This window comes from Cornus florida, unplaced genomic scaffold, assembly GCF_030987335.1.
Source record: "Cornus florida cultivar Cherokee Brave unplaced genomic scaffold, ASM3098733v1 CherokeeBrave_3.0.0_Hap2_Chr08, whole genome shotgun sequence".
Classification (NCBI taxonomy): Eukaryota; Viridiplantae; Streptophyta; class Magnoliopsida; order Cornales; family Cornaceae; genus Cornus; species Cornus florida.
In genome coordinates this window covers 6,602,893-6,626,187 of record NW_026775578.1, presented here as the reverse complement: position 1 = coordinate 6,626,187, position 23,295 = coordinate 6,602,893, and the positions used below count along the sequence as shown (strand labels likewise).

The 23,295-nt window shown below is 39.1% G+C and overlaps 1 protein-coding gene across 1 annotated transcript; it reads right to left on the bottom strand.

Annotated features, from left to right (window-relative positions):
* Positions 1–7,524: 7,524 nt before the first annotated feature.
* On the bottom strand, positions 7,525–10,620 carry LOC132269634 (B3 domain-containing transcription factor ABI3). The gene is made up of 8 exons (XM_059770884.1): positions 8,878–10,620; positions 8,611–8,703; positions 8,418–8,518; positions 8,277–8,323; positions 8,105–8,181; positions 7,903–8,002; positions 7,679–7,753; positions 7,525–7,568 (listed from the first exon to the last, which is right to left on the bottom strand). Exons 1-8 carry the CDS (start codon positions 10,618–10,620, stop codon positions 7,525–7,527), a joined length of 2,280 nt encoding a protein of 759 aa, XP_059626867.1.
* Between the last annotated feature and the right edge of the window lie 12,675 nt (positions 10,621–23,295).

Genomic DNA, 23,295 nt, shown 5'->3' with positions numbered 1-23,295 from the left:
GCAAGTGTCTGGCGTTCGGCTTATAGTGCCAGCTGCCACTTATCTTGCTTAAGTGCCTGGCGCTCGGCTAGAATGCCACTTGCCACTTGGCTTTAAGTTTTTATAGTAGACCGTTGGAAAAGAAAATTCTTTTTTGTAAATTTCAGTAACTTGCTCATTCATACGTATTTGATTGACAACAAACAACATCCAATTAAAGCCAGAACTTAGCTTTTATTGGTAGTACCTCTTCAGAGACGTGGCGTTCCAGGGCTTGCTGACCAACCTTCCCGCCATGGTTTCCAACGTATATGCCCCCTTGCCAATGACTTCTGCAATTCTGTATGGGCCTTCCTAGGGTGGCATCATTTTTTTGACCATCCCCACCTTTCTTTTCAGAACCAGATCGCCAGGGGCAAAATCCCTGTGTTTTACTCTCTTGTTGTGACTATTCGCCAGCACTTGCTGATACGATGCTAGCCTTATAGCCGCTGCGTCCCTCCTTTCGTCTATCATGTCGAGGTTCAATCTTAACATCTTGTCGTTCTGATCTCAACTCCATGCTAAGCTTCTGATAGTGGGGACTAAATGCTCAACCGGTATAACTGCTTCGGTACCATACGCCATTGCGAACGGGCTCTCCCCAGTCGGCCGCCTTGGGGTGGTTCTGTAAGCCCATAGAACGTTCGGGAGTTCATCCAACCACTTCCCCTTATGATCTTCCAGCTTCTTCTTAATGCAGGCGAAAATGGTTCTGTTTGTGATTTCTGCTTGTCCGTTGGCCTGAGGATGACTTACTGCAGCCAACTTCTGGTTGATTCCATACTCCTCCAGCAGCTTTCTTACTTGCCTGCTGTCGAGGTTTGTGCCATTGTCCATGACTATCGATCTGGGAACACCGAAACGGCAGATAATGTTGTTCCAAATAAATCGTCTCACCTGAGTCTGAGTCACGCTAGGATACGGTTCTGCCTCCACCCATTTAGTGAAGTAATCCGTGGCCAGTAACACATACTTGTTCTGAGCTCTTGCAGTTGGCAGAGGACCGACCACATCCATCCCCCATTGCGCGAAAGGCCACGGCGAGGCCATTACGTGCAATTCCTCAGGTGGTTGGTGGATCAATGGTCCATATCGTTGGCATTTATCGCACCTTCGAGAGAACTCCTCCGCATCTCTTGACATGTTTGGCCAGAAATACCCTTGTGTCATTGCTTTATGCGCTAACGATCGCCCGCCAGAGTGATTGCCACACACACCCTCATGAATAGCTCGCAATACCTGCTGCGACTCCGCGGGGGTGACACATTTCAAGTATGGGCCAGAATAGGACCTTCTGTACAGCTGGTTCCGCACGATGGCGTACTTGGCAGCATTCTTTTTGAGTCTCCTAGCTTCATCCCTTTGCATAGGCAAAACGCCATCTCGAATATAGGCAATGATTGGGTCAATCCAACTCGGTTCATACGGTATGACGTTGACTTGCCAAGGGTCAGAGTCCAACGGTTCTTCGAAAATAGATGGCTGGGTCACTATCCCTACTGGAATCACCCTCGCCAATGTTTCACCGCAACTCGAAGCACTGCATGCTAAACGGTCTGCATCTGCATTCTGTTCCCTCGGCAGCTGTATGAATTCAATCTTTGCAAAGTCCTTGGCTCTATGCAGAACGGCAGAACGATATGCCCCCATCGTGTCATCCTTGGTCGCGTACTCACCATTTACCTGCCGAACAATCAGCTGCGAGTCACTATACACTGTCAAACTTTTAATCTGTAGCTCTCTGGCCAACTTTAATCCATTTAGCAACGCCTCGTATTCCGCTTCATTATTGGTGGCTCGGAACTCAAGTCTGAGTGCTTGGCTCAAGGAAGTACCCTCTGGGGTTTGCAGTTTGATCCCAATCCCAGCCCCCATCTGGTTAGAGGAGCCATCCACAAAAAGTTTCCAAGAGCCGCTTCTAAGGTCCTCTTCCGTATCTTCGGCGTCACATTCTAGTAGGAAATCGGCTACCGCTTGCCCTTTAACAGCTGTTCTCGGCTTATACGTTATGTCAAATGAACTCAACTCTATGGCCCACTTTGTCATTCTGCCCGAGAGCTCTGGCTTGTGCATAAGCGTTCTGATTGGGAAAGTTGTTAGAACAGCTATGGGGTGGGATTCGAAATAATGCCTCAACTTTCTTTTTGCATTTACAAGTGCAAATACCACCCGTTCGGCCTTTGAGTATCTTTTTTCTGCCTCCATCAGCGTTTTGCTTACATAAAATACCGGGTATTGCACCCCTTCCTTGCAACGAATCAGAACGGCACTCGTCGCGACACCAGATACTCCAAGATATAGAAATAACTTTTCTTCTGGTTCTGGGGCTGACAGGACTGGTGGATTCTGCATATATTGCTTCAAATGAGTCAATGTTTGTCGTTGCTCATCCCCCCAGACCTGCCTTCCATGGCTCCGAATCGTGTCAAAGAATGGTTTGCAGTGATCTGACAATTTTGAAATAAATCGACTTAATGCAGCTATTCGTCCTGTTAGGGCTTGCACCTCTCTGATCGTCTTTGGCTCGGCATTCTTAATCAAAGCCTCTGCTTGAGCGGGGCTAACTTCGATGCCCCTGCGGTTGACCACGTGTCCCAGAAACTGTCCGGAACTCACACCGAACGAGCACTTGGTCGGATTGAGCCTCATCCCATATCGCTTTAGTACATCAAATACATCTTGCAGATGCTTCAGATGATCATCCTTTTTCCTACTCTTTACCACCATATCATCAATATAGGCTTCGACAATCTTACCCATTTGATTCTTAAAAACTTTGCTAACAAGTCGTTGATAAGTTGCTCCCGCATTCTTTAGCCCGAAAGGCATAACTTTGTAGCAGTATGTTCCTCGCTCGGTGACAAAAGAAGTTTTTTCTTCATCTGCGGGGTCCATAGGAATCTGATTATAACCTGAATATGCGTCCAGAAAGGTTAAACGCTCATACCCAGTGGTGGCATCCACCATTTGATCAATCTTAGGCAACGGGAAGCTGTCCTTCGGACAGGCTTTGTTCAAATTGGTGAAATCAATGCATACTCGCCATTTCCCATTTTTCTTCTGCACCACAACGACGTTGGACAACCACTCAGGGTAGTGCACTTCTCTGATAAATCCCGCATCAAGCAGCCTATCGACTTCTTCCGCTATGATCTGATTACGTTCTGGAGCAAATCTTCGCTGCTTCTGTTTCACTGGTTTGAAATTGGGATTGACATTCAGGGAATGACAGGATACGGAAGGACTAATTCCAGGCATGTCTAGGTGACTCCATGCAAATACGTCGACATTGTGGGACAAGAAATCCACTAGCTCTTGCTGCTCTTCTCTGGTCAGTCTTATACCTACTCTGGTAGTTCGTTCTGGCCTGGACTGATCGATCTGCACATCCAGAAGGGGCTCCTCGGTCAAGTCGACTGACTCCTCCACCCTATTCTGCTCGAGCGGAGGTTCCTGTAATTGCTATCTGGGGCTTGTCGAACGGACGGGCGCCTTTCCTTTCCCAGCATGCTTTAGTGTGACGGAATAACACTCTTTGGCTGCGACCTGATCCCCCCGAATGTCTATTACTTTATCTCCATCGGGCCCGAGGCACCTCATGACCTGATGCAGAGTTGAGGGTACACCTCGGACTCTGTGAATCCATCCTCTTCCCATCAGGAGATTATACGAGGGGTGAATTTCCACAACCACAAAAGTTTCCATAAGAGCTCGTTCTGCAGCTTGAACTTCCACTTCCACCATCCCGACGGGTTCCACCCTCTTCCCATCGAACCCTAATAAGGGATTTCCGGTGGGCTTGAGCCTCTCTGGTTTAATGTCGAGCCTGTCAAATATGTCCCTCGGCATGACATTCGCACTGCTCCCAGGATCGATCAGAACTCTGCGCACCAAGCAATCTGCCACTGTCAAACTGACTACCAACGGGTCGTCATGAGGCAGTTGAACACGCTGCAGGTCTGTCCAGTCGAACTTTATCTGCATTGACGGGCTCTGCTGGTGTAGAGTAGTCACATTGCCGACCCTTTTCTTCATCTGCGCCTGCCGCAGGCGCACCCGGAGCAGCTCATTTGACTCTTCACTAGGCTCGGGTCGACCATGGATAGCATTGATTATACGAACTGGTTGCGAATTGTGGGAGCTTTGTTTATGACTCCTTTTTATTTGTTCCACCGGTCGATTCTGCTCCATCGCCGAACCTTGAACATAACTCGCAAACTCCCCTCTAGCTATCAACATCTCCACTTGCCTCCTCAGGTTCCTGCATTCGTTAGTCTGATGACCGAAATCAGAATGAAAAGCACAATGTTTAGTTTGATCCCTCTGTTCGAGGGGTTGCCTAATTGGCAGTGGTGGATGAAACTTGTCTTTGTTCTCCTGATACAGCCTCGCCAGAGTGACCTTCAGCGGAGTAATCAACTCTTCCTCCCTGGACCTTTTTTCGGCCTTCCAAGTGGTCTGACGTTGCGGCTGAGCCTGCTTCTGCCTAATCTTTGCCTTGGACTTTTCCTCGGTCGACACAAGCGACGTTGTCCGAGCATTAGCTGCCTCCTCTTCTTCTAGGCGCACAAAGCCATCGGCTCTCTCATTGAGTTCATCCATAGTAGTCGGCGTGTTCACTACCAGACTGGTGTGAAATGGAGTTCCGCGTGTCATGGCTAACTTGAAGGCTTGAACTGCCGTAGAAGGGTGGCATTCGATCACCATACTCTTAGTGAGATTAAACCTGGTAAGAAAGGCCTGGAGACGTTCATCCTTGTGCTGCCGCATCGTGAATAGGCTCGAGATGTCCTTCGGCGGGCGTTTGTTCCTATAGTACTGGCTTATGAACCGATCGCACAGGTCTCTGAAACTACCAATGGAGCTCCTAGGCAAGTTTTTGAACCAGCTGAGCGCCGGTCCGGCCAGGCTTGTAGGGAAACATTTGCACATTAAAGAGTCGTTTTCCGTATTCAGGGCCATTTTCAACTGGATATGATACACATGATCGATCGGATCGGTCGTTCCGTCAAACAGAATAAAGACTGGCATAGCAAACTTCCTTGGATGCGGCGCATTCAAGATCTCGTCGGTGAATGGTGAATCCACCGTCCGAGCTGCGGATCGGAGAGCTTCATTCTCTCTCTGGAGTCCAGCGGTAGCTCTGTGAGTTACGGTTCTGCCCTCCGAACCGTGATGAGTGACAGTAACCATGGAGGGCCGGTAAGACGGATCGAACGACCGTTCCTCTATGAACTTTCTTTGCCAAGGCGACGCTACTCGACGGCGATCAACCTCCATCACTTCCTCTCGGTCAAACCTTTCCCGCTGCGGATCAACGTGAGTCGATCCTTCGTGATCTTCAACTCGACGAACATTTGGTGGCAAATTGTCCATCATCCTTTCATCACGGTGGTGAGCTGACTGATTGTTCTCGTCCTGATCGCCTTGATGCGCGATATTAGATTGAACACCTCCTTCTCCGACCGGAAGTGGATGCGAAACCGCAGGTATTTGCCGATGCTGCAGTCCAGCTTTCAATTCTGCATTTTCTTTTTTGAGAGCTTCAATCAAGTTCATCAACTCTTCAAGCTTTGTTTGCTGGACAGCCTCCATCGGATTGGAGCTTTCACCTATCATTATTCCCGAACGGAGTAAAGGCATTAATCTCAAGTTCGCGAGTAGATCTGAGCTTCGTGAGTAGGAATTTTTAGATCTGGCTTCTAATTCTCCGAATTATGCTCACTGTTTACGAGATCTGAATTGTCTGAACTCTAAATCCGTCAGATCCTGCCACAATCGAACAACTCGTAGATCTGAAGTCACTCCAAAGCTTCAAGAATTGTAATTCCTCCAGAGTAGGTCACAATCGCTCAGCTCTGGATTCAAATCCCAAAGATCGAGTCTCGATCAACCGAATTGGTTTGAATCCATTCGATATTCCTCATTGATCAACCAAACTTCCATGCGTTTCCCACAGACGGCGCCAATTGAAGATGCAAGAAATTCCTTCTCCTCTTTCTCTCTCTAGAATTCTTACACCTCAACCCAAAAAGATCCCCCTCCATTTCATTCCATCTCCTATTTATAGATATTTATAAGATATTTACAAGATATTTACAAGATATTTACTGATTGCTGGATCTGGGCCTATTCCTTCGTAAGCCTTGGTCACCTTTGATGGGCTTACTCTCGTTCGGCCCATATGGCAGTGTCCTTCTATGGGCTGGCCCAGCTGTACGGACTGAATGTTGTGTTTGCGAGTCGGATCTGGCCCATGTCATCCGGGGCCTCCTCAGTACCTTATTTTTATTTTAACAACTTTTGACAATTTCAAAATATGAGAGATCTTTTGAGATATTTGAGTTTGAAAGGTCATTCGAAAGCTGATATACATTGGAGTGTCTTATTTTCATTTATTTGCTATATTTATATTTTGAGTTTGAGAGCCCATTTGAGAGGTTATTGGAGATGCTCAATGGCCACCCATAATCAAAATATATCAAATGAATGAAAATAGGCACCCAATGGGCTCTTTCAAAAGACCTCTCATATTTTGAGATTGTCAAAAATTTCTAAAATGAAAATAAAGCACTCCAATGGGCTCTCAAAACATGAAATGGTTGTTCTGTAAAAAAATAACATTTTGGATGAAATGCACTATTGGAGCATAATTACAAAAATATAACATTTTGACACTGTAATTCTTCTTAAAATATAAATTTAATATGAACATATAATATTTTGTATTGAAGATGCTCTAAGATTTCAAGAAGTCAATAAGAAAACTTTTAAAGAATTTAGCTTCCCATAAATTTCCTTAATTAAAATATACTCAACAAACAGTCATATTTTTTACAACGAGTAATGCAGATGATGCAAGATTTTATATGTATTCAAATGGGTAGTGGAATGGGAACAAATAAAGTATGTTGTGGGGCTAAAGAGGCCAGTGCAGAAAAGGGTTGTGCTAGGGTCCTTCATGACAGCGGTAGTCCAATTTAAGGCTGGTCATAAATGCATTTTTGTTGTCTTTTATGTTTCACTTCTTTCCCCAGGGTCCCTCGATACAATTGAGGTCTTTGATGCCTAAATCAATCGTATTCAGTTTTTTGATCCTGAATTTAAATATCTTGCGCAAGTCGAGTAAATTCAAATTCCCTGTACAAATTCACAATTTAAATCTGATCGGTGTCATGAAATTGACGCGAGTGTGTTCATCCAATTATAAGACTTTTCAAAAACAAAATTAGTAATATTAATACATTAATAATAGAGTTGTGAGATAAGTTTCCAACAAGAATAACATGGTTAGTATCCAACATTTTTAGTCCCCTGGCGTTCTCATCTCGTCCTCTCATCAAAATTCACACCAATATTCATTCTAGTTAATGAAAATTATAAACCTCCAGAGATGATTTATAGAATTGCATATAATATATAAATATACTTATATATATATATATATTGTCAAACATTTGAATGCTAAACAAGAACTCTGCATTCTACACATTCATTTATCTATTACACAAAAGCATATTGAGAGAGAGAAGGGGAGAGATTTTTATCTAATAGATAGTACAAACACATATGATAACAACCACATAAGTACAGTTGTACAAGGTTAAAAGACGCAAAGAGACAAGGGCTTACACCAAATACAAACCTTAATACATACCGTTCCCAAATTCTGCATATGTACCTATTATAGCAGAGATCTGAAACCATGCAAGCTCATGAATGCTAACTGTGCCTGCAGACATAGGCATTTCTAGGAGGATATAATACACATATGACATACCCTGTTCCAAACTTAGTCTACTTCATATTGTCTCCTCTCTTTTCTTGTGTTATACAACACTACTTACTTTTCAGATGGGTGAGAAGAGCATGGGTCATTACCAAGTGCTGGATTCGCAGTACGCAGGTTCTTATGGCCCTTTCCAGATTTCCTCCCTTCGGATTTCTGGCCCGGTTGGCGAACCTTCACTCCTCGTATCAACTACATATAGTTTTGTTCAATTTTATGTATAAGAAAAATGTACATATATACAAGTTTAAACCTCTAAAAAAAATTTGATTTTGTTAGTATAAATATACATACATATTTGCCACACTTGACATCAGAGTATATCACTATGAAATCTCCTTCTTGGAGTCCATTTGCTCTTACAAAATCTCCTGAAACAAACAGAAACAAAGACATATATCTTTCTTTCTATATATAGTAATAATTTTTCTTAGAAATCTGGAAATGGATGATTTCGTTTATGTACCAGTATTTTCGAGAAGGTACATCCTGCTTTTATTGTTTGGCCAGAACCTGAAACTCCATGAAGATTGAACAGGGCAGTGGATTTAATAGCAAGTGAAGAGAAAATGAATTAAATCAAAATTGTAACTTCGTAGATATTTACCGGTATCTCATATTCCAGACACAAGAAGTTCCTATGTCCTCCATGGGAATGGTTATTCCATCTCTAGCCTCCAATTCTGGCAGATGAGTTTCAGCTTCCTTCTATTTCAATCAAATTATAATCATTAGTAAACCTTAATTGGACTACTAAAATTCTATTTTTATCGCAACACAAGGGGAAAAATTTAGTGTACTTTTGGCAACACAATCCTCCCTAGATTACCAACATCACTCTGCTTCAACACTTTCTGCAGCAGAAATTTCAAGTTCTTCTCAGGTTTCCATCCCTATACATAAACAATCACAACAATTAATATACCCTATAAATTATTAGCTCATTAAAGGGAAAAAAAAAAAAACTATGAACAGAGAAAAGAAGGGCATACCCTCCTTTGTCAGGCAAGAAATTAGATATTTGATTAATACTTCAATAAGGACAATTAAGGGTGCAAAGAAGCCACCTGTCTCCGGTCCACCATGGCTTGCCGCTGGTAGTTCTGTACTTGCATGGGTGGCTGATCCACCGGATAAGGCTGCGAGGGCACATCCACCGGAGGCATCATTGCACCCCCAGTCGAAGCAGAAGTGTCGGCCACTTGAGGCCAATACACCCAGTTGCCCTGATTAGCTTGGACTGTAGTGTTGGTGCAATTGTCATGAGTACTGCCAACCCTTGCATGTTGATCTGCACTCTGATTCTGAGTCTGAGGTGGGTTTGGATTGTTCTGATGATTGTGATGTCGGTGGTGTGCGAAAATTCGTTTCTGCCTAGCCATCCTCTTCTTTCTAGCCTCTTTAGTTGCAGATGGACCCAACTTCACCAACTTCTCACCACTTCCTTGATAATTATATGGATATGGGTATTGATTACCATACCCTGTTACTGCTTGTGGATGAAGCTGAGCTGGGGAAAGATTGTCAATTTCTTGATAGGGATTGTATGGAGATGCCATAGCAATCTGTGTCGGAGGCCATGGCTGAGCCGAGTCCATTATCTGATATTCTGTTGAAGCTGGAAAAGGATGAACATTCGCTGTTTGATTCAATTGAGAGGTAGTTCCATTGTTGGAATAAGGATCACCCATGTACCCAACCATCGGAAAAACCTGTGGAGTGGTGACAACGGTGGCCGGATCAGCGATGTAAGGAGTCTGGGGCGGTGGCATCCATGGTGAGGGTGACAAACAAGCGTTGGGATCGGGAGGAACAGAATTGCAAGTGAGGTTAGGGTTAGAGGTAGGGCTAAGGCTAGGGTTTGGAAAAGGCTCTTCATACTGATAGGGAAAAGGGGTTGTGGGCTCTCCATTTTTCTTTTTATTGAGTTGGTATTGTTCTACCCACTCGAGAATGAGTTTGAGGAGTTGTTTTTGCCCTTCCTTGGAGGTTCCCAAACGCTTAGAGGCACACTCAATTGTGGAACGCCTGATCTTGATGGACCTCATATCTTCAGCTGAGATGTACTCTTTGTTTGACTTGAGCCACTCCAAAAACACAACTGCCAGTTCTTCTGAAGGTCGACCACCACCGTCCTTTTCAGCAACCCCTCCATTGAGTCCATTGTTGCTCTGGATCACAAATTGCTCATTATTTTCCGTCTGATACTGCTGTGTCGACTCTTCTTGTGTAAATTCTTGAGGGTTATCAGTCTGTAAAAAGGTAGATGGGTCCCAGGCATCATCGCCATCAATCAGATCCATGTACTCGAAATTGTCCACCACGCCCATGCAATCGACATTTCCGATGACATCGGTCGGTGGGATCACTTCCATGGAGGCTGTGGATGACAAGGCCGTTGGAGTTGCACCCACCTGATCATGGTGATTCTTTCTCTCCCCTTGGCGTTCTGTTTCTGACCTCAAGACCGCCCACGAAGCCACCGAAGAAGACGATGCCGATGACGAAGCCGACGATGTCATTGTATTTGCTTTGGCCGGACTAGAGGAAGAAGAGGAAGATGAAGACATGCATGGAAAATCAGGGAGCGGTGGGAAGTCATTGTAGAATATTGATCTCTCATTCACATCAAGCAGATCTTCGGGCTGTCTGTCAAGCGACCAGATCTCCGTTCCTCCAACACCCATTTCTCTCTCTTCCTCCATAGCATCAAACAAAGGAGTGTTTGCCAAATCATCAACACCCACCTTATCTTCTAACTTGTTTTCAACACTTGCATGTACCCCTTCACCAAAAGATTCCTTGTCCATCTCTGGTTTTTCAAAAAAAGGGTTGAAAGTTGAAACCCTTATGGGGTTTCTGTTGCTTGGAGATAGATTTAGAGAGAGAAAGAGAAGACAGGGAAAGATGGATCCTCTGTGTACGGATAAGGAAGAGTGTTGTTTCTGATTAAGGAAGCAAGATACAAAGGGCCCGCTCTTGCCTATCAAACCCTCAGGAGAGAAGCAACATAAAAAGCATCTGGACTCTATCAACTACACCACAAAAGCATTATATTCATATCTATAACCAGTAAAGAAAGCGACTTCTCTCCATTAATCAATACTTTCGATATTACAGTAAAAAATTTACACTTACAAAGATTTAGTTAATAATTTGACTAACAACAGATCTTCCCATACTATTATTGAACCACGAAAAAGCGTATAGATGGATCGGAAAAAGGGCCAACAAAAAAAACCCAACATCACAAAAGTTTCTAATCAGAACGGTGGTGACCATGGTGAAATAGTCTAAACCTAACCAGCGCCATGACTGTTCTGGTTAGTTCTTACCAGTTCTATTTTCTTTAAAAACTTTAGTTCAGAAGATATGTTCAAATATTTTTTGGAGTTATGTTACTAACTAAGAGAGAGAAAGTGGTAGGGTGTGTAAAGGTAGGAAAACAACCAAAACAAAACCTCGTGCCGCTACTTTCTCCACCTCTCCTGATTCTGCGTGAATGGCCATACGCTCTCACCTGAATGGTGCTACCAAGCGGTGCAACAGAGAAATGTCGTATATAGTTGCTCATTTCTCGCTCTAAAAGTATAATAGACTATAATAATACTAGGTGAGATAAAATTTGAACCGACTCCTTCTTTGTTCACACGGTCTGTCTGCATTCGTGGATGAAACGGCTGTCATTTTTTTAATGCTACGTGTCTATGCACTTCTCACGTAATTCTCTCTCTCGTTTGCCAATAACGTAATCGTGCTCGTTTCAATATTTCGGCATTATCTCCGAGTAATACATAGTCACTCGTATGGAGAAGAAATGTGAAAGACCACTCTAGATGTGACACATAGTCACAAAATAGGTAGTGTTGGGATAAATTGTTGGATAAAAAAATAACATTTTTAAAAGAAATATATATATATATTTGGTAAATATATTGTTTTGAAAATGTTTTAATTGATAACATATTTAAAATTGAGAATTTTATTCCACTCACTCTCCACAAAGTTAAACTCTTTTCTATGTATAAGCATCTCCTCCCATAAAATCTCCTTTTATAGGATCTCCTCTCTAATTTACACTTTTAAAAATCTCCACATAAATACTATTAGATATTTACAAATTTTTCTAAAAATCTCAATGTTTTAGAATTTTCTAACACTCCATAATTATTCTAATTATTCTAAAATTTCACTATTCACATATGTGATATGTCATTATGTACCTCCTCGTCATTATGCTCATCAATTATTAAAGTTGATAAGATTAAACTTTGTGATAGTAACAAAAATTTACAACTCAAAAATTGGACATAAATATATAATTCATATAGCTTCCAACTCAAAAAATGGACATAAATATATATATATATAATCATATATTACCTTCTCCTCCATCTCTCTATTCAACTTATTCACCACCAAAAACTCATATTTTCTTTGAAGTCCTATTCCTTCCAAAATCTCCCCAAACATTACCTAGTCTATCTGGAGGTCCATTGCCACTCAGAGAAACGTGATTGGCTATTGAAGCTTTAATATGTGTACACAATAACGGTATTGCTGTATACATTACCTAGTCTATCTGGAGGTCCTTTGCCACCCAGAGAAACGGGATTGGCTATTGAAGCGGTATTGCAGTTTTGCCCTACGTTTATATGGTGGGCCTTCACGTGGCTATGCCCCATGGAGGGACTTCCCTAAGTTTACATGGTGGGCCTTCACGTGAATATGGCCCATGGAGGGACTTCCCTAAGTTTACATGGTGGGCCTTCACGTGGCTATGGCCCACGGAGGGACTTTGTATGATTTGTATCTAATGTAACCGTCACCAACACCATGAATGCTACTACTATGTAGTACGAGTACTATAAATACGGTATATATTTATAGATATATATAATATCCTCACATTTTGTAGATACAAAATTTCTTGAAATGTAGCTTATCCATTTAACCGAAAAAATAATAAAAAAAACTCATTCCACCATCAGCTGTAGTATATTAAAACTTTCCCCCATTCCAAAATAAATAGTGGTGGGTAAAAGAGGGAAAAAACAAAGGGCCCACTTTCTTCCAAGTAGATAAGTATGGTGATAATGGCTAAGATATATAAGTACCAGAAAATATATATATATATATATATATATATATATATATATAGGGCCATTTTAAGGTTGGTGGTTGAAGGAAGCACTTCTAGACACGAGAAGTATCCAATCACTCGAATGATAGGGCACTTGCATAGAAAAATATTTTTGAGAAATAAATAACTCCTCATCATCATCATCATTATTATTATTATTATTATTTATTTTGTTAAGCTTAATATTTTATCATAGTTTAAAAATGAAAAAAAATGGAAGTCTATAAATTATATATATCTTTAAATGTTTAACTATTACTTTATAAAAATTTTAAATAAAAAACTATTCTAACTAAATAAAGGAAACTAACAAATTATATAAAACTCAATAGAAGTGTTCATTTGATTCGTAAAATTCGATCCGATCTAATTCGATCAATAAAAATCTTAAGAATTGGATCGTTTCACAAATTATGGTCTCAAAAATACGACTATGATCCATCTATTGAGTCATGGTGCGTGCTATATATATATATATATATATATATATATATATATATATATATATATATATATATATATATATAGTGTTGTTTATAAAAGTCCATTCCATAAAACCAAATTGATTTTATCTGATATTTTACGAATCGGGTCAGACTAAAGCTTTCCATGAATCGAATCGGATTCAATTTCATCAATTTATAGTGATCGAATTAGTTAGCTAGGGTTTAAGGTCCAAACTGAATCAATCCGATCCATGGTCACCCTAAGACTTATGCTTTGTTCGGTTGGAAGGAAAAAAATTGGGCGAAAGGGAGAGAATAAACAATGGATGAGACAACTCTAAAGAATATATTGTATCCTACCATTTTTTTTCCTCTGTCGGATGGAAGATAAAATAAATAACTGACGACTTCTGTGTTCATTATGAGAGAAATGAATAGATAGTTTTAAATTATTTTTACCATTGTACCATCACGATCTATAATATTATAATTTATAAAGAATAATATTGTAATTTAAAACCTTAATAATAGCCCACTTGTCTTCCCTTTTCTCTTTCATCCATAGTTAGGGATATAAAAATTTGTGAAGAATGATGACTCATTCATCCTATTATCCTTCTCTCATTGTCCCCTTTTTATTGAATGAATGAAATTTGTTCATTTCTTTCTATCTTCCCTTTACCCCACTTCCTTCATTCCTATAAAACGAAGGATTAATGTTTCAAAACTACTATATTCTTGAGAACTTGTTATGTTATCTTTTATAACTAAAATATTTTTCAATTATTTACAAAATTATAAAAACTATTGTGGAGACTTATGTGAGCGAGTGCGAGACATTAGGCAAGTTACAGGTTTCACAATCCCACATAGTCTGAGAAAGGTGAAGATGAAGTACTTATATGTACTAGTTCCATATCTAAATAGGATGAGGCATTTTGGGATAAAAATCCAAGAACAAAACTGTACAAGCCCGGGTCCAAAACAAATAATATCATACTATGTCGTGGAGTGAGTCATTACAAATGGTATTAGAACCGAAGCCCAGCCGGAAGTGCAGCCAACGAGGATGTTGGTCCCCTTATTGGGTGATTGTGACGACCTACATGGTCGGGTGTGAGACACTGGGTGAGCTACAGGTTGTACAATTTCACATCTCCTAGGAAATGTGAAGGTGCTTATATGTACTAGTTTTGCCTTTTGAGTTGAAAATCAAATAATAAAACTGTGCGGGTTCGGACCTAAAGCAAATAATATCATACTATGTGGTGGAGTGAGCTATTACAACTCCCATTGTCTTCCTTTTAACCAAATAAAATAAAGTTTCACATTGTCAATCCTATATATTATCTCTTCCATCAAACCAAACAAAAAGTAAGTAAGACACAATTTCTTCCCTAAGCATGCATTATCTATCTTTCCCCCTCTCCCTTCCATCTATTTTTCATTCCATCTACCAAACAGAACATAAGACATGTATTTAATAAATAACAAAAAAAAAAAAAAAACAAAACAAAAATGGTAGGTTGAGCTATCAACCCTAGCTTAACCCGTAGTATGGGAATTGTTGGCCACCCCCGATTGAACCAAAGGCCAAGTTCGAGTAGCCTAATCCGAGCTCAACAACACTCAGGTTGGGCAGGTTAATCGGTTTGATCGGGTTTACACCGTGTTTGATGTCTTTCTAGAAAAGAAAAGGTTTAGAATCATAGAAAAAAAATTATGACTTTGGTTACTTCATAGTAGAAAGATATAAAAAGAATAAGATTTAGAAAAGGCATTCAAAGTAATCAAAGAAATATATAAACAAAAACTTCCTTTTCTAAAAATTTCTCTTTTTGTAAGCAATATTGATTTTTTTTTGCTTTTCTTTACAATACTTAAGAAAATCGGTGAAATCTTTACACGATCAGTAAATGTCATACATTCAAAAGATAAGTGAATCATAAAAGATATATCAACAAAATTTATATGTACCTCGAGAAATGGGGTGAAACATATGAAAAAGATAATGGTCAGTGAAGATGATTTTTGTGGCCAGCGAAGATGATCAGCGATGGTGGTGGCCGGTGAAGATAATCGATTGTAGTGGTGGCAATGGCTGGTGAGAGCTCTAGACGGCAACAAGCAATATATAACAGCTAGGGTTTTCAGAATGAGATTATAGGAATCTCTAATAAAGAAGTTTATATATATATATATATATATATTGTGTACTAACCGTAGGATGAAAATTTAATGACTAAGATTTATTCTAATTTTATAACATAATAAAAGTAATAAATTATATATACTAGAAACTTGGTTCGGGTTAGCTCGAATTAGAATTTTCCCAACCCAACCCCAACCTGATATGGACTCGGGTTGAGAAAATTTAGCTCAAGCCCAAACCTAAAATTAAAATACCTTACCCAAGCGGGCTCTTGACTCGAGTTGGACTGGGTTGGGTCTGCCCAAGTTACACCCCTATTCATTTAGTAACCATTTATATTGTTGCAAGTTCAAATTATTGGTTTTGCACTTTTCTACTAGTATTATTCAATGGGTCAAGTGTTGAAAACACTCCAGAAGTATGCTTACAGTGCTTATTGCACCCCTCGCGTGCAAAAAATACCCCTAAGCTATGATATTTGTGCAAATAGGTCCTCTTTACACATTTAGGATAAAATTGGACTAAAATACCCTTAGTGACACATTTTATAAAAAATATTATAAAATAATAATATGATGTGAAGTGACTAAAATAGGTACCCAAAACTCTTCGTCTTCAACTCCAAGACAGTGAAAAGAGAAAAAAAATACCACGGACTGAATATCGACCGGCGCATCAAGTCCCACAAGCGAAACTTCACGATTATCCGCCTATAAAGCACTTTCGGTTCAGATTTATCTTTAGTCGATCCCCATTGAACTCAATACCGTAGTTGGAGCAAGCATGGATTGGCTATGAGAGGATCGGTGAGCACGGATTGGTTGTGAGAGATCGGTGAGTAAGGATTCAAAGGTGAGCTCGGTCTGAATATATCAGCGGCGACGAACAACAATCAAACTGCACTACTGAAGATGCAAGAAATATCTACTCTCAATTTGGAAAGAATAATTTTACACTTTAAAAATATGTTCCCTTTTTTCCCTCTCTTTTCAGTCTCTTTATAGACTTTTACAAACATTCTAGAAGCTTCCTAACTAACTCTTCACGCTGGGCTGATCATTTGGTCTCATTATGGATACGGGCCCATTTCCTTTGCTCTGAGATCGAACTTCCAAACTGATCTTCCATTCTTGGGCCCAATAAGTAATGGTTTGATTAAATAAAGTATTCTTTCCAGACCCGTTTCCAGTAATCTGGGTCGTACCAGGCCCAGGTCACTTTTGGTATCCTTATCTACTTGAACGAACATCGTGCAAGAAACTCATCGATGAGCATGATACGGTCGCGACGGTAGTGCAGCACTCCATGGCTATGAAGAAAGCTTCAATCTCACGAACACAACTTTAGTCAACGTAGAACCATGCAAGTCTTGGAGCTCTGTTGTTTCACCGTCACTGTGATAGTTGCAGAGGTTGTTGTCGCCGAATGTGAAGAGACCTAATTGTTCCGACGAAACTAAAATAGTGGTTTTGCTGGAGCTTCTGTTCCGGCAACAGCTTAGAGCAAAGAGTCCTGATCGTTACCGCTGTTGTGATACCCCCGTATTTCCGGATGCGGGTTGGCCAAGCCTACGCCCGATTACCCAAGGATATCAAACTAATTAGCAATAAACGAACACAAGATAAAATTAAGATAAACATGAATAAATAAAATTTCTGAAAAGAAACTAAAATGATAATTCAGAAACTAAAACCTCAGAATAAATTTTATAAATAAGAAACTATTCTGATACATTCAATTTCTCCATTTCCAATACAACTCGGAAATCCATCTGGTGGACCCCTCATAAAACTCCAACACTGAAAACAACAACTGAAGAACTCTAATGCTAAATCATGAAGAAAACTACTACGTCATCGGAAGAATGAGTAGCCATGTGATACCCCTCGATTCTAGAGCCACGGGTGATCAAGTCTGAGCACAGATCCGGGGGATACCAAACAATCAATATGTAAATAAGCAGGAATACAAACTGAAATAAGAATAAATTAATAATACGCTAAAAGAATTATAAAATAAAAATCCTCAAACTTTAAATAATAAATTAATATTATTTAAATCCTTTAAATCCGGACAACTCGGGAATCCATCTAGTGGACCCCTAATAATTCCAAATGAACCATAAATACAAAACCAAAATCCAAAACTAAAAATAAGAAAGGAAATCCTATGTAATCGGAAGACTGAGTGTCTGTATCCGCATCCACACGATCAAGCCCTAAGCCTGGTACTGACGAACACCTGAAAAATAATAGTGGGTTAGGCCCACATATAAGTTCTATCCTACTACAATCCGTACGTAAACCCGATACGCAGATACATCCTAGATAGCTCGGCAATATCTAAAATAGTCCATATATATATACACACATTATAGGATGCTCACTAGCCTATAACATAGTTCAGCCTGAGTAGAAGGTGACATATAAAACGCGCTTTCCAGCGGCCAAGTACCTAGACCCACCAGGGAACATCAGCTATATCTAATTACTCAACCCTTGTGATATACGACCCTAACCGTGATCAGGAGACTCAAGCTCGTATCACGGTACCATAAGTATATATATAAATTCCTTCCTAATGCAAAAAAATAGAATAAATATCCATTAAGTCGTTCAACTGCTTTAGTTGACAGGACATGCATCCATGTAGAATTTAACTGTTTTAGTTAATCCATTCCGTATGTATGAAGAGATAGGACTTAGCTTTTTGATCTAATCCATCTTTGATATGCCACCGTCCCATACCGGTGCATATAATACATATGATCCAATAATGATGCACACTTAAATAAACATCAAGTAAATCCAGAAACTAACATAATAGAAATCAGATATTAATAAGATCCTATCATGCATCCAGTATATGATTATAATCATAAAAACTCCTTTTAAACTGTTAGAGTACTGATAAACAATTTAAATTATCCATATCCATCCAATTGACGAAACAAAAATTACAACAGTTCATCAATTAACATCCATAGCATGTTATAATGATTATCAGAATTATAAACTGAGCAACATTATGCTAGAATTCCCAACCAATTCTTCCATACTAGTTCATTTATATTTCTAAAACGAAGACTAACATTTAAAACCTTCTCAATCCTTGACGGCATATAAATTAATCTTTAAATCTTATGACGTCCCTTTAACTCCCAATTATAAATCCTGTGCCTGAAATAATGACACTCAGAAGTCTAAACGGAATATATTATGTGAAGTCCCAATAGTATTTTAATACTAGTTCGTTTAATTTGTAAGAACAACCACTAGTAATCTGTGACACCCCCGGATTTTCGGATGCGGGTTGGCCAGGCCCACGCCCGATTACCTAAGGATATCAAAACAATTAGCAATAATTGAACACAGAATAGTTATATCAAAAGAGATAAATAAAATATGCTGAAATGAAAACTAAAAGAGTAATCCAATATTTGAAAACCTCAAAAAAATAACTCCATTAATAAATAAGATATTTCAGATACAACTGATTCACCACGAACACATATCATTCTCCAATACAACTCGAGAATCCATCTAGTGGACCCCTAAAATAACCCACTGAACTTAAAAGACGGGAAACAAAACCCAAGTCTACACACAAAATATACTCCTATGTCATCGGTGGAGTGAACAACTGTATCTGCTCAGCACGATCAAGCTCTGCAGCCTGGAACTAACGAACACCTGTAAAGAATAATAGAAGAGTGGGTCAGGCTCACGAGCAAGTTCTAATCTAACTACAATCCATACAGTGACCCGATACGCAGATACACTGTAGATACCTCACAATATCTATCTAGTCCATACATATATATATCCACACTATGGGACCTTCACTGAACTACAGTAGGGATCTCAACCTGAATAGAAGGTAACATGCGAATACGCACCCAAAGGTGGGCATGAGTACCTAGACCTAACAGGGTACACCCAACCTACTATAACCAGCTACACATCCACTGCATATACGCACCCTAACCAACAAGTTTGAGACTCAAACTCAACTCGTGGTACCATAAACATATATATCTAAACTCCGTTCCTACCCATTCACAAGAAATCCAATAAGTCATTCGGCGTATTCAACCGTACCGACTTATATATATATAAGGAGGATTTATTTAACAACCCGTTCCCTTATTCCAAAATAGGTAGGACTGAGTATTTTAAATCAGTCTGTCCCTAGTATGCCACCGTCCCATACCGGTGTATACAATCCACAAAGTCCATATAATTGATAGAACTAGTCATACTGTTCACCAATTAAAATCCATAAGGTATGAATTAGCATTTTGAGCTAAACCATACCTAGTATGCCACCGTCCCATACCGGTGCATACAATCCTCCATATCCATGTAAATTACCACATTCAAATGATAAGCAAGTAATTTACAATGCAAAACCAAACCCAGATAATTGATAGAATTTTAATGTGAGAATTCAACAATTAAAATCCAAAACATAATTCCAAATAATTGGCCAAATTTAATATAAGAATTCAGCAATTATAATCCAATATATGATTCCAAATAATTGACCGAATTAAGTATAAGAATTCAGCAATTATGTTCCAATACATAATTCCAGGAAAATTACAAGGCATAAATAATAAGCACGTAATTTATAGTCCAAAACCAACCATCCATATCATTGCAGAATAGTATTTAGTGTTTCAACAACTTAAAACCAAAACCATGTAAATTACAGACTACGAATGATAGTACAGCAATTTAAAATCCAAAACCAATATCCAATTAATTACAGAAGATTTTTTAAATGTTTCAGCAATTTAAATCCAAACAATTAACTATATAGTTGCAGGAGATGATTTAATAAATCAACAACTAACATCCAGAGCCTGCATAGATCACATCTAACACATCAATGACCCTATAATATATTTAAAACCATTTTATAAATATATTAAATCCCACTGGAATGCCTAAAAATAAGCTTAAGTATTTAAAACTTCATCTATCCACTAACCGTATACAATGTATATAAGTGTTATACAGTTTGATCCGTTAATTTAAAATTAACCTTAAATTAATTTAGGGTCTTAATAACACCCAAAAATTAACTATTTAATCCCCCCGTGAAGTCTCATTAAATTTCTAAAATTTAATCAAGCCATTTAGTTCCTTTCTTCTGTTAATAGCATACACCGTTGTATATTTTTACATTGCTACATCCTTTGTCTTAGAGACTTAAACTATGCAACAATAATTTTAATATCACTTAGAATTAACTACTTAGATCCTCTGTTAAGTCCCTACAGTTCATTATAATCACTCAGAAGCTCAAACAGTGCTCAAAACACCAAACAGAACCCTAGAAAACACTTTCTGGACGTAAAACAAATTGGAGCCGGCTCTTGGAATGGAAGAGCCGGCTCTTCCCCTATTGGAGCCGGCTCCAATTCCCTAGGAGCCGGCTCTTGCTGAAGGGGAGCCGGCTCTTGACTTTCTAGAGCCGGCTCTCTCCCTCTTGAGAGCCTCCAGTTCATCTCTGCTCCGTTTTTACCTATCTGCTCGTTCTCTGGTCAGTCCCTACCCTTCTGTTTATTTCTTAAACTGATCTTAAGGGTTTATTATCACTCTATTAACATCTCCAAGGTTTGATTACAGTAATTTAAATCAATTACAAAGCTTAAGGTTGCTATTGAACTTACCAAGCTTTTAGTATCAAAACTGAAACTATATGCAGAAATAGAAACGGAACAGATTGCACACGTATTTAAAACAGAATAATAACATCCCTATGAGTTTTGTATAACCCTAGTAGAGTTCCTATATTGTGTCTACAAGAGTTGCAATCAAATACAGAAACTAAGGCTACGATAGAAACCATATGCTTAAAGTACAGAAAACTGAAACAACACTTACATACACTGTAACAGATATTGATTTCAACACATACAGACCAACAATATAACACATAATAAACATATCAATTCCAGTTTCTGCTTGATTAAACCCTAGAGATTATCTAGGTGCACAGAACACGGCCCAAAGGGAAAGAGGAAGATAGAACTTGCCTGAATAGGTTTGCAAACAAACCCTTGTTGCCGTTGGTCTCAGTTTTTTCAACATCCACTGAAACTTGTCTAACCTCCCAGAACCTCTGCTCCTTCCTTCTCCTTGGTTAAACCTTGGAACCCCAGTCGAAATTCTCACAAACTGCTCTGTTCTCACCAAAACTCCCTCTGTAACTCTCCCTATTTGGCAGACTTTTTCGTGTAAAAGCTACGACAATATGTAACCCTAGGTTTAACATATACTGAGGTATTTATAATTGCAAGATTAAAACCCTAATCCACAGAGCCCTAACTTCGTCGGCCCACAAAGTAACCCAGTTTAGTTACATATCAGATGCTTATGAGACGGCTCCAAAAACCCTAACTAAAACGTATCTAAAACCCCAGTTAATGGGAATTACATAATTACACTGTTCAAAAATTAAATACTTAATAAATAATTAATTTAATAAAACCCATTAATTAAATCCAATAAGCAAGCAACGAATCAGTTAAAACACATAAAATAAATAAAACAATTAATTAAAATAAACAAACAAATAAAGAATTACACCCTTAATTAAAATAAACAAACAATTAAAAAAAATAACACAATGAATTAAAATAAACAAACAATTGGACACATAAGCATATAGATACAAAATCAATTTAAAATGCACAAAAATAAAATTTAAATTTCATTTTTATCCCTTTTGAAATTAGGGGAATTACATCATCAAACTTCCATATTTTGTGACAACATGTAAATTATTGTTAAATTTTATGGAATCCATTAACACAGTATAAACCAACATTCATGACCTACATTAAATTATATATAAATATCATTTATATAAAATCTAAAACATAACTCTCATACCAGTCCATTTAGTTTACTCAACAAATTAGAAACTAACTCTTCCTCCTTACTTGGTAGCATGCATAGTTTTCTTTAAAAATCATGATACCCCTTTCCAGATCATAAACCAATATTCCTGGGTCTTTAAATATGTTATATATATTATTTTAAAAACCTCCAATTAAATTTCAGTATTGTATTTTAGCCCCTGCAGTCCGAAAAACCACCAAAACCACTTACTAGGCATTTATAAAAGGTAGAGGAGGCTCCAATTTTAGGTTAAGAAGGCTCCAATTTAAGTTGAGGAGGCTCCAATTTAAGTTGAGCAGGCTCCACTCCTCTTAGAGCTGCCTCTACATCATGTGGGGCCGGCTCTTCTTCAATGGAGCCGCCTCCATTGAAGGGTGGAGCCATCTCCACTCTCCCAGCCTCCATTTTTTCCTTCTCCGGCGTGTTCTAGACCCTCTGTCTTCTATTGCTAGGGTTCCTAAGTGTCTAAACTAGATCCCAACACATTTCCAACATATATACGACACAGTATGCATCATAAATTTCAATTGAAAACATCTAATTATGTATCACAATTCAAGATTACACAATTTACATAAAACTGTTGTAATTTAAAATTGACATGGAATCTGGATCAGTTTTAAAAATAGCATGCAATCCAACTATCAGTTTAAAAAGTTGAATTAATCCCTGAAGACTATAAAGAATGCACAGAACACAAGTTTACAGGAAGGAGATAGAATGAAACTTGCTTTTAAGTTTCGGTTTGAAACATTTCAACGTCATCTCTCAATTCTCCAACGACTGCCGCCTACCGGCAAACCTCCTACTGCTCGGTTTCAATCCCACAA